Consider the following 12566-nt stretch of genomic DNA (forward strand, 5'->3'; position numbering starts at 1 on the left):
GAGTTAGAGAGAGAGAGAGAGAGAGTCCATACGTGTGTGGCTGAAGGATGGTACTCTGATATCCCTTCAAGTCAGGGCTCCAGGATGGTTTTCCTTTCTTACTTAACACTGAGGCTCTGCTTCTTGATACACACGTGCAGCATGCCATTTTGCTGATTCATTGGAGATGGCCTACCACAGAAAGGAATTTCTACCCTGGATGGCTTCATCTTGCCATCCTCTGGTGGCCTCCACATCCACCACACCCCTGGAAAACAGAATCACATCTGTGAACAAAAGGCTTGCACATCCATCTCGAGTTCTGGTGAAAGACTAAGTGAAAGTGTCATTAAACAGGCAAGCCTAGGCATGAAGGCTCACCAGGCCATGACTAAAGGTATAGCAAGGACAGGGCTGTGAGCTGAGACTTCAGTACTGGATGAAGGTTTGGCAGAGACAGAAGAGCTAGAGACATAGTACATTTGACAGACGACCTGTGTAGCACACACAAGGCCATAGTTTTCTAACCGAGAAGTGTCAGAAAAATGCATCACTTCTTCCTACATTGCCCCACTTAATTTCTGTATGTTTCAATATATCCACAGGGAGGCAGCAGCTTAACCAAAGTTGTTGTTCATTCAGATGAAGACATCAAGAGGGGATGAGTTGACTAATTTTAAATTTTATTTTATTTTTGATTGTTGGGGTAATGCATAGAGGGGTTACAGTTACATCTGCCAGATAGTAGATGCATTACTTCTCACACAATGATACCCCTTCTCATGTTATTGTGCCCATGTCCCTTCCCCCTCCCAATCATCTTGTTTTTTCTACTTCCTTTTTCTATTTCAAACAAGGAAATAAACCTATATACTGTGTACCAGGTTACAAAGCCAGATACAGTAACAATATGAGATTAAGCATAAGGGGAAAAAAAGAGAAGAGAAATAACATAGTACATTAAGAACAGCAATCACACAAGATAAAGCTCTTGTTTCCATATCCTAGAGTTCCTTTCATTTAGTGTGAGTTGAGTTTTTGGTCATCTAAATGATAAACCATTTTGGACAATGATGGATTTTCACAGTACACAGGACTACCTATCCATATCGCATGGAATCATGATACATTTTGAAACTAAGGAGAACTGATAGAGCAGATCATAAGACAGTGGCTCACGGAGTGCTGTGAAGTCAAGAACTAGCACCCAGAATCCTGAGATTATCACAGAGCCTATCAGCTACTCACCAGAAGCCCAGGGACCTGGCAATCCCTTTCTGAAACCTAAAGGTAGTCCCAGGTGTCTGAAGGGCACAAGAGGAAGAAGCACATTCACACTGAATGGGAGTCCTGCTTTTAGACTGCTCTTCCTTGTCCCTAACTGAGAGGCAGGAAATAGAGCTGGGAGTGGAAGGCAAGTGGCATGCAGAAATTAGATATAACTCTTGAGTCCCTTTGAATTGAGTTGGGTGCAAGGAGATAAGGCTGTTATCCACCAGGTTAGGAAGATTTATTTGTTTATAGTGTTATTAAACCTTGGATAAAAATCATCTTTTGCAGGTGTAAATGTTTAATTTCTGCAAAAAGCCTCACTTCAGTTTCTTTGCATGTATGGATACTGAACATACCTAATAAGTAGAGAAATGTGGAGACAGATTTCTGATGTTCAGGAAGAGTTTTCCAGCACTAGAAAATGACATCAACTAAGTTTCTACCTCATCTCGATATTGTATGCCTGGGAATCTTTCTAATTTTATTTGGACAAAACAGAAATATATTAAGATATGTTTCATGTCCCCATTGTGATTGAGATCCTGCAAAAACACCAGCACAATCTAAAGGGCATTTCACAATCCTTGGACACACACTACCCAATCCCTACCATTGACTACTCTTCTGTCTTACCCATCTAGAACATCAACTTGAGCTACCACATGAAAATTAGTGCGTTTTGCAATAGAATCATTTATTTTTCTATTTGCATGAAGTAATTTTTACTTTCTTTCTTGGTTTATCAGACCTCTGATTGATCAAGTACTTATCAATTTACTTTCATGTCTTATCAAAATCCCTAAAGTCTTTGGGATATTTGTAGCTCTGTCTTTATAAAAATAAAAGATACATAGAGCCTATAATCCTAGCTACTGAGGAGGCTGAGAACTGTGGATCATGGTTCAGCGTCAGCCCTGGCACTAAAGACTTTGAGACTCCTACCTCCCATTAAGTACCAGAAAAAAACAGAAGTGGCGCTGGGGCTCAAGAAGTAGAGTGGTAGCTCTGAGCTGAAGAGCTCAGGGAAAATGCCCAGGCTCAGAGTTCAAGCCCCTTGAATGAAAAAATATCAGATATACTTTTGATTTCATTTTTTCAGCTTCTTGAGATCTGGTTATTAGCATATGATCTTCTGATAGAATATATATTCTTCAGCTAGAGGAACAGGTCATGAAGAGAATTTTTTTCTAGTCAGTATGTCAGCTGCACTTCACAAGATGTTACAAATGCAGTCAACCAAAGGATAGAATCCTTTCTGGAACAAAGAGGTGGAGGTCTAAATAGTAATATCGGTAGGAAACTCTATGAGATTCTTATCCAGTTAACTTCCTGAAAGCCAGAAGTATGGCTCAAGTGGTAGAGTATCCTTCTTAATAGAGAAAGCTAAGGGAGAGCACCCAGGCCGTAAGAGGAAGCCCAATAGTACCTGCACAAAAACACAGTAAGAAAGAGAAAGAAGGAAGTCCACCTCCCTAGCAGAGAAAGTCACAGGGTTTTTGTGAATGGATGGAAAGAGATATTCCAAGAATGGCACCCAAAAGGAAGCAAATGTAAATGTATTCCTATCTGGCAAAGAACACTTGAAAGTATTACATCATGAAAGTCATTTCATTTGGCTGAAGGCACTGCAATTATTAACAACAAAATCCTACTAAGACTCAATGCACCCAATTTGGCACAACAGACAGTGCTGAACATAAATGAGTAGATGGATCCCAACCATGTTGGATCCTTTCCAAAGAATCCGCAAGAAACCAGATTCAACTGAAGGCCAAGAGCCAAAGGCAGCACATATCTGCAGAATATTCCACACAACAGTCCCAGAATATGTATCATCCCAGCAACCCCCAAGCTTTCTCCAAAGGAAATAATATTTAGAGCCTAGAGGCAGCATTATTCTTTTTCCCTTTCTCTTCCTCTAATACTCCTCTACAGTAATTATTCAAAGAGATTTCTTGGCAGAGTATAAAGGAGGTCTTAACAATTACATATAAGAAAAGTCAATGTACTCTTTCCTATCATACTATGGTGAGATTCAACTGGAAATAGCAAGATAAACTGCAGAAAATATTGAAATAGATAGAAATTGAACCAAACACTGTGAATGGTTAATAGGTTATTAAAGAAAGAAAGAAGGGATTTGTAATCAAGTCTACAAAAATCATTAGAGAGTCTGACTATGACGTTTGGTTTCATCCTATAGGGACACCTCATCTTATACCACAACCAAACTTGACGAAACAAACAACAATGAAGGGTAAGGTCTAAATATACATATACTCTCATCTATGTGCATCTATGCATAATTAAATGTATGTAAGTACAGTCACACATTAAGGATAGTGTCTGAAATGAAAGTGATTAGGATTACAGAACTTTAGTTTAGGTATTGATGACACTGCAGGGCCTTTGATATTTTTCTAAGATTCTTGGGCTGTAATATCTGTAGATAACTTTCTAAAATCTTAGGTGTTTTCAAGAAGAAATATCAAGAATTCTTTTTGTTCCTAATTTAGTGTGGTGGCCAAAAGAAATTTAGTGTTTTGTTGTAAGATTCAGCAGTTTAAACGTTCTGGTGACTCTGTTGTTTCTAGTTAGAGGATAAGACAAGTTAAAGGTGGTCTCTCTGTCTGTTTGTCTGTCTGTGTGTCTGTCTGTGTGTCAGTCTGTGTGTGTGTCTGTTTGTCTCACTCCCTCTCTCTCTCTCTCTCTTTCTCACACACTGTCTCTCTGTCTGTCTGTCTCTCTGTCTGTCTGTCTCTCTCTCTCTCTGTCTCTCTCTCAATGAATGAGTAAAGGCTGATCATTAGGGGCTTTTTAATTTGTTATGTATTTTCCTAAAATGCTTTACTGATAAGGTGCGTTTTTGGCCCCAATCAAAAATTTGCCCAATTATGTGATGGATGTCTATCTCAAGCGATGATGATGATGATGAAAAGACCAGCAAATCTCTTCATGTCCATGTTCATCCTTGATGTGTCTCATTTCATTGCTGTGAGAAGGAGGCTGGCTAAAATAGAGTGACTTACCTAGGTTTTCAGATGTTCATGGGAGATGTGACAGCTGAAGAAAGCTCCCTCATAGCATTTGTGATTTATTTAGTGAATGAGAAGTCTTTTACCATCAAGTCAGGGTTGGAATTTTATGTGAAAGGAAAATATTACTAAATAGCCAAAGCATGTCTGTGTGTTAGTTTCCACATATATTCTGTAGTTTAAGGTGAATAACTCATGAAGTACCAATCCTATTATGAATCAGAGAGACTGGACAGACAGAGGAAGCAAGGAGGGGAGAGAGGAAGCAGAAATGTAGATGAATGATCAGCTCAATTTCCTTCATAGCAAGGGAAACGGAACATCAGGAAACCCACGAAAACAGTGTAAACAGTGCTTTAGGGTCATAGGAAAAGAACTCCCTGTGAATCTTACATAAGTTTTTATTTAGCACAGGTAATCATTTCATTGGAGGGAGAGGCCTCATTTCTAGGAAATACCCCCTTACATATGTAGTATATGTAGTGTTCGTTTTCTGGGTATTATAACAATTTGGGAAGAAAAAGTCTCTTTAGGAACTTCCATAGTATTTGACTGTGCATAATTTAATTGTTCATGTTGATAATGAGGAGCAGAATACACATACATTGACAGATGAGAGCCATTTGTTGTCAGATACTCAAATGTAGACAGATTTGTGTAGAAAGCTGTACAGAGACTAAGTAGCATGTTTGTGGGAACCTTTTGGAAGGTCAGGGAAGTGAAATTTTTCTGTGCCATTCCGTGTTTTCACAAATTGGGTAAAGAATTGAGGCTCCTTTAAGGAGAGGGAATTCTCAATGTCCTGGTGAACAATGAAGTTTTCTCTGTTTCTGGCCTGCCACCCATTGGTCCAATCTGACAGTAAGTCAGTAAAGACATCTAGGATTACTGAAGGTAATGAGGGAATAGAAGGAACAGAGGAAGCAGAATATTAGCTATGATCTCAGATTAAATTCCCTTGAAGAGTATTGTATTGAAATTCATACAAGATGTCAAGAGGTACTATGGTAGGGGTACTGGGAAAAATTCTTCTACCTTGAATGAAACCGGTCCATATTTAATTTCCTGAACAGATTCAACTGTATTTCTGTGGTAAAATGAAAATACTGCTTTTCATTTGGTTCTGGTCTGTTAGTTCACACCGGAGTACCAGAGCAAAGAGCTAGAGGGAACAGAGGAGCTGGAGATGGAGCTGTAGCTCAAGTGGCAGAACCTGTTCCTAGGATGAACGCAGTTATGGTTTTAGTACCGAGCCTGCAGAAAAAGTTTGATTTCCTCTACAGTTTCCAACTCAATTTTCTGTGTCTTTTTTTTTTACTTACATTTTAGGGATGACACAACGTTAACCACCATTGCGGTTTGTGACTCGAGCATTAACATTTGGTGAGTTATCTGTCATCTGAATGTAAATTCATTTGTGGTGTGAGTTTAGTACACAGTCTATATGACAGCTGATCGTTGTCTTCATTATTCCTCCTCCTGTATTGAAACTAAATAGAAAATGACAGCATCTGGCAGCAGATACTTGGTCATGGTCTACTGTGAATTCAAACATAGCAACCGTATCTTTCTTTACCTATTCTCTACCTTATTTACTTATTGCCTACATGCAACTTTTACTGAGCCAATGGAGGTAAGAATCACAGTCAGGCACAGTGAGGTGGTCTCCGTGTTTCTGAGGTGAAAGAGCTGGTGGGCCTCTTTCATTCTCCAGAAATCTGATACTTGGACAGGCCCACTGACAGTTATGATGAGAGTCCAGCTTCTAGGCTGTTGTTCCTTGTCCTTTGGTGAGAAGCAGTTAAGAATACAGCCAAGTATGTGAAAAGAAGGAGGGAGAAGAGCAGACTTAGAAAGCTGAAAATCAGATTGTATAGTGGATTGATTTCTTCTGAAGTGAGTTACATGTACAAATGAACTAACGCATACCAATAAACAGTGTGTTAGGTTTACTAAGAGAGAAAAATTATTTGACCATGCATAAAAGCTTTCTTTTGTAGAGGTAAAAATATAAGTTCCTGCAAAACGAATTTCCTTTCTAGGGGAAAAAAATGGAAATACCTTGTTCCTTTAGCTAAATATGTAAAAGTTTCAATTTCTTCAAATTTGTCAGTGTTAGATTAACTTACTACCTTGAGTAAAAAAGTAAAACTATGATTGCACATGGTATTTGACTGTATATAATTGAATTATCTTTAGCTTGGATAAGAATGACCCAACAGAATTTGGGACAGAAGAATTCAAGCAAAGGTCAGATATCTATAAATAGAAAAACATACATAAATATATATGTTATGAAACAGACTGATCATTTCTGGGTAGTTTCCAAATATTGTCAGTGTACCTTCTGTCTGTCATATTACTCCTTTTCATTTTGATGAGTAATTGAGAAATGAGTTGCACAAAATGTTTTGCTATTTTAGGTAGCAGTGAAGGAATACTCCTAAACCCCCCACTCACATTGCCAGTGTATAAGATCCTACTACAACTGGTTGTGTTCCTTTGGTTTGGTGGCAATGACATACAATCCTTTGCATTTATTTCGTGCCATAAGAGTTTCTTCACAGGTGAAGAAATACAAGTGTCAGATCAAAGTGACTACAAGTTTGTTCATGTCTTTCCATATTTTATTGGCTATGTCCAGTTCTTTGATGGGTATACTCTTTCTCTATATCTATTCTTTTCATTGTGAACTTCATGCCAACTTTTCAAAACTGTGGTTCTAAGGTTTGTGACACTGTGAATACTTTATGGACACCATTTATATTGTATAGACAGATGACTCCACGGCGTTATGACAAGCTCCTTACTGCTCACACCTGTGAATACAGGGTTCATGAATAAATTTATGTTTGCAATGAAAGAGCTAGGAGACTAAGAGAGAGAGTGTGTGTCCACATGTGTGCTTTAGGTAAAGGGGCTCCAAATCAGGTTTCCAGGATTAATCTGCTTTCTTGCTTATCATTGGGCCTCTGCTTCTTGATCCACACATGAAGTGCACCCTTTTGTTGATTCAGTGGAGATGTACTTCTGCAGAAAGGAATACCCTGGATGGCTTTCTATTGCTATCCTGTCATATTTTTCCCATCTGTAAACCAAAGGTCTGCACATCTATCTAAAATTCTGTTGAAAGCCTAATGGGAAGGGTCATTGATCAGGCAAGCCTAGGCATGAAGGATCAACATGCCATGATCATGGGAGTAGCAAGGACAGTGCTCTGAGTTCTGACCTCAGGAAAAGAAGGGTTGACAGAGACAGAAGACCTAGACACATAGTACATTTGACAGACCACCTGTGTAGAAAAACAAGGCCACTGTTTTCTAATCTAGTAGTGTTAGAACATTGTATCATTTCCTCCCACATTTTCCCACTTAATTTTTATATGTTTTGATATGTCCACAACAAGACCAGCAACTTAACAACTGTTATTGTTCCTTCAAATGAAGACATAAGTAGTGTGCGAGCTGATTTTTTTTTTGGTCATGACAAGGTATAGAGGGGTTACACTTACATTCGTCAGGTAATAGGAAGATTACTTGTCACAAACTGATTCCTGTTTTTCATATTTTTTTCGCATTTCTTTTCCCCATTCCCTCCCAATCATCTTGTCTTCCCTCCTTTCCTTTCCTATTTCAAATAACCAAATAAGAACATATACAATATACTAGATAATAAAGTCAGATACAGTCCCAATAGGAAATTAACCATAAAGAGGAAAAAGGAAAAGAGAAATAACATAGTACCTTAAAAACAACAATCACACAAAATAAAGCTCTTGGTTCCATTTTTTTAAAGTTCCTTTCATTTAGTGTAAATTGATTTTTTTGTCATCAAGTGATAAATCAGAATTGGACAGTGGTCACTTTTGAGGATACAGAGGACTACCTATGAATATCATATGTAATCCAGATGTGTTTTGAAACTAAGCAGGATATGAAGAGCAGATCAAAAGAGAGTGGTTCATGGAGTGCTGTGATGTCAAGAACTAGCACCTAGAATCCCTAGGTGCCTGTCAGCTACTCACAATGAGCCAAGGTCGCAGGGAATCCTTTTCTGAAACAAAAAGGTACTCTCATTTGTCTGTAGTTCCCAGGAGGTAAGACACTGATAAAACACCAGCACAATGCAAGGGACATTTCACAATCCCTCTACCCACACTGGCAACGCCTTATCTCTGACTACTATTCCATCTTACACATCTGGAATATCAGCTTTACTACCACATCAAAGTTAGTGTGTTTTGCAATAGTATCAATTTTTTCCCATTTCCTTGAAGTAAGTTAAACTTTCTTTCTTGGTTTATCAGTCCTCTGATTGATCAATTACTTATCAGTTAACTTTCATATCTAATATAATCTCTAATACCTTTAGTATTTTTGTAGCTCTATGTCCTTAAATAAGATACACTGCTGCTGTCATTCTGGCCACTCAGCAGGCAGAGATCTGAGGATCACAGTTCAAAACCAGCCCTGGCCTGTGAGACTCTGTGAGTCTCTTACCTCCAATTAACCACTAGCAAAACCATAAGTGGTGCTGTGACTCTAGGGACAGGGTAGTAGTAGTCTTGAGCTGAAGAGCTCACGGAAAGAGCCGAGGCCTAGTGTTGAAGCCACATGAATTGAAAAAAGTAAGATACACTTTTGATTTCAATTTTGTTTTTCGATTTCTTCAGACTAGGTTAGTAGCTCAGCATCTGATCTTCTGATAGAATATATATTCTTCAGCTAAAAGATGAAATGTTTTCAAGTGTCTTCTAAACAAATTTGGACTGTAGTAAACTTTGATGTTTTTGATTAATATTTTTTGTCTAACTGATCTTTCCTTACTATCAATGGATAGAATGCATCTAATGTCATTCAAGTGTATGTCTCCTTGAAGATTTCATGCTGTTGGTTTTATAGAAGAGCAGTTTCCTGCACTATATACCTATATTGTTACAATGACTATTCATGGTTGTTGTTTTTTTGTCGGTCCTGGGGCTTGAACTCAAGGCCTGGGCAATGTGCTTGGACTTTCTCAAGGCTAGAGCTCTTCCACTTGAACCATAACACCATTTCTGGCTTTTTTCTATGTACATGGTACAGAGGAATCGAAACCGAGTCTTTCTGCATGCTTGGCCAGCACTCTAACACTAGGCTAACCTCCCTTCCCCCCCTTTTAATACATTTATTTGAAATAGAGAAGAGGAGGGGGAAAACAAGATGGGGTTTCTATTTTTGTTAGTTTTATATATTTTAACCTGAGTTCTCCATAAAGAAAGTCTAGAGACAAGAACTTATGACTAATTTCCTTCTTTGGGAATAACACCTCAGAAAAGCAGAAATCAGGAGATATCTATGCTGCCATGGTTGTTTATTTGATATAGTTCACAAAATTTCCTGCCAGTCTTGATACTTTTCCACTGTTTACTGTGCTTTTCTTTTAACTGTGTAACAAGAATTTTCTGTCATTGCTTACATTTGATTGTTTTCCAGAAATAAATGCCTCCATTCCTTACTCACTCATGAAATGCGTGTTTAGTGGGCAGTGTATCATTCAGTCAAGGTTAAATTCATTATATTTAAACCATTGAAACCATTGGCATCTTTCATTAAAGAGAATAGTCCGTATCACCCAAATTCTGCTTGATCATAAGGGACATATTGCTCACATTTCTTTTTCTTTACTGTATCCTTGTTCCTTTCCTCCTTTGTTGTTTGGAGAAAGTGTAGAGAAAGTTTTATTCTCTTCTTCTTTGTGTATCTGGCCTATCAATTTACTCTTTACTACTGGCAGTAGTTAACTTAATGAGCAACAGGGAGCATATGGTTAAAAGACTTAATAATCAGTAAAATCTGTGTGGGTGCAGAATTTACACTCTAACTTTCCAAGTGATACATGCCTTCATGTGCATATATGGTAATACTAAGAAACTGTTGTTAAGTGAGGGACAGTTCCACTATTAGTAATCATTAACAACATACTTTCATTCGAATCAAACTGATGACCTAGCTTCATTTATCTACTGATTTTAATTACTTATATGTATACTGAAGTATGAAGTATCAGCGTTATAGCAGTAGAGAAAATTGATCACTTCATGTATAAAGTACGTAGCTATTTGACTGAAAATGTGCCTTATGACGAGACTTTCTTATCCTGGAAGAAGTGTCTGTAGAATGTTATGTGGGATCTAGCATTGAAATGTGAGTTCAAATCTAGGAAGTCTCTCTAAATATATATATATATGTATATATATACATATATATCCACACATATTTCTAAAGGCAGCATGAAGGAAAGAAATATATTTGTGCGTACACCAACAGATGTCAAAATGTGAAATAAGAAGTATGGGAAGCAACTAAGACACAGGCATGACAGCCCAGCTACTGAGAGACAAATGCACATCTTTCTTCCTTCTTTATAACAACTAGGGTAAGAGAGGAATAGGTCATGAGGAGAATTTCTTCTAGTCATTATGTCAGCTACACTTCACAAGATGTTACAAATGCAGTCAACCAAAGGATAGAATCCTTTCTGGAACAAAGCAGTGGCATTCTAAACAGGAATATCAGCAGGAAACCCTATGAGATTCTTATCCAGTTTACTTCCCGAAAGCCAGAAGTATGGCTCAAGTGGTAGAGTATTCATCTTAATAGAGAAAGCTAAAGTAGAACACCCAGGCCCTAAGAGGAAACCCAATAGTACCTGCAGAGAAACATAATAAGAAAGAGAAAGAAGGAAGTCCACCTCCCTAGCAGAGACAGTCACATGCTTGATGTGAATGGATGGAAAGAGATATTCCAATATGGCACCCAAAAGGAAGCAAATGTAAATGTACTCCTATCTGGCAAAGAAAACTTGAAAGTATTACAACATGAAAGTCATTTCATTTTGCTAAAGACACTGTAATGATTAACAACAAAAAGGCAACTAATCCTCAATGCACCCAATTTGACACAACAGACATCGCTGAACATAAATGAGTTGATGGATCCCAACTATGTTAGATCCTTTCCAAAGAATCCGCAAGAAACCAGATTTAACTGAAGACCCAGAGCCAAAGGTAGCACATATCTGCAGAATATTCCATCCAGCAGTCCCAGAATAAGTATCATCCAGGCAACCCCAAGCTTTCCCCAAAGGAAATAATATTTAGAGCATAGAGGCAGCATTATTCTCTTTTTTCCTTTTCCTTTCTCTAATACTCCTCCGTAGTAATTCTTCAAAGAGGTTTCTTGGCAGAGTCTAAAGGAAGTCTTAACAGGACATGTAAGAAAAGATAATATTACCATGTGCTATCATACTATGGTGGAATTCAACTAGAAATAGACATGGAAGTAAACAATAGAAAAAATTAAAATACATAGAAATGGAACAAAAATCTGAATGTTTAATGGGTTATGGAAGAAAGAAAGAGGGACATGTAATCAAATGTAGAAAATCATTGGAGCCTCTGACTATATATTTTGGTTTCATTCTTTAGCGATATTTTATTTGATACCTCAACTGAACTTGACAAAGGAACCAACAATGAAGGGTAAGGTCCAAATAAAAATACAATGTCACCCATGTGTATTTATGCATATTTACATGTATGTAAGTACAGTCATCCATGAAAGGACAGTCACAGAAAAGAAAGTAATTCAGATTAGGGACCTGAAAGTATAGATGACAACTGAAGATCTTTGATATTTTTCTAATTTACTTTGGCCATAATATCAGTAGTAACATATCAGTAGAAACATATTGATGATTTCTGGGAAATTTCCAAGTATTGTCAGTGTATCTTCTGTCTGTCATATTATTCCTTTTTCATTTTGATGGATAAATGAGAAATGAGTTGCACAAAAGTGTTTTGCTACTGTAGGGAGCAGTGTATTAGGTTTACTAAGAGAGAAAAATTCTTTGACCATGCATAAAAGATTTCTTTTGAAATGATAAAATGCAACTCCCCTATGCCAAATTAAATTCCTTTGTTCATTTAGCTAAATATGTAAAAGTTTTGATTTCTACAAATTTGTTAGTCTTAGATTAACTTACTACACTGAGTGAAAACGTAAAACTATGATTGCACATGGTATTTGATTATCTATAATTTAATTCTCTTTAGCTTGGATAAAAATGACCCACCAGATCTTGGGACAGAAGAATTCAAGCAAAGGTCAGATATCTACAAGTAGATAAACATACATAAATATAAATGTTATGAAACAGATTGATCATTTCTGGGTAGTTTCCAAATATTGTCAGTGTACCTTCTGTCTGTCAGATTGCCCCTTTTCCATTTTGATGAGT

The 12566-nt window shown here is 37.5% G+C and overlaps 1 protein-coding gene across 1 annotated transcript in view; it reads left to right on the forward strand.

Annotated features, from left to right (window-relative positions):
• LOC150039553 (uncharacterized) overlaps positions 1–12566 on the forward strand; it is a 51958-nt gene that overhangs the window by 12800 nt on the left and 26592 nt on the right. The window contains exon 4 of the mRNA XM_090327761.1: positions 5616–5669. Within this exon, the coding sequence (XP_090183887.1) occupies positions 5616–5669 (54 nt within the window). The remainder of the gene's footprint in view (positions 1–5615; positions 5670–12566) is intronic.

This window comes from Megascapheus bottae, unplaced genomic scaffold (assembly GCF_031878675.1).
Source record: "Megascapheus bottae isolate mThoBot1 unplaced genomic scaffold, mThoBot2.hap1 HAP1_SCAFFOLD_176, whole genome shotgun sequence".
In the NCBI taxonomy this organism is placed as follows: domain Eukaryota; kingdom Metazoa; phylum Chordata; class Mammalia; order Rodentia; family Geomyidae; genus Megascapheus; species Megascapheus bottae.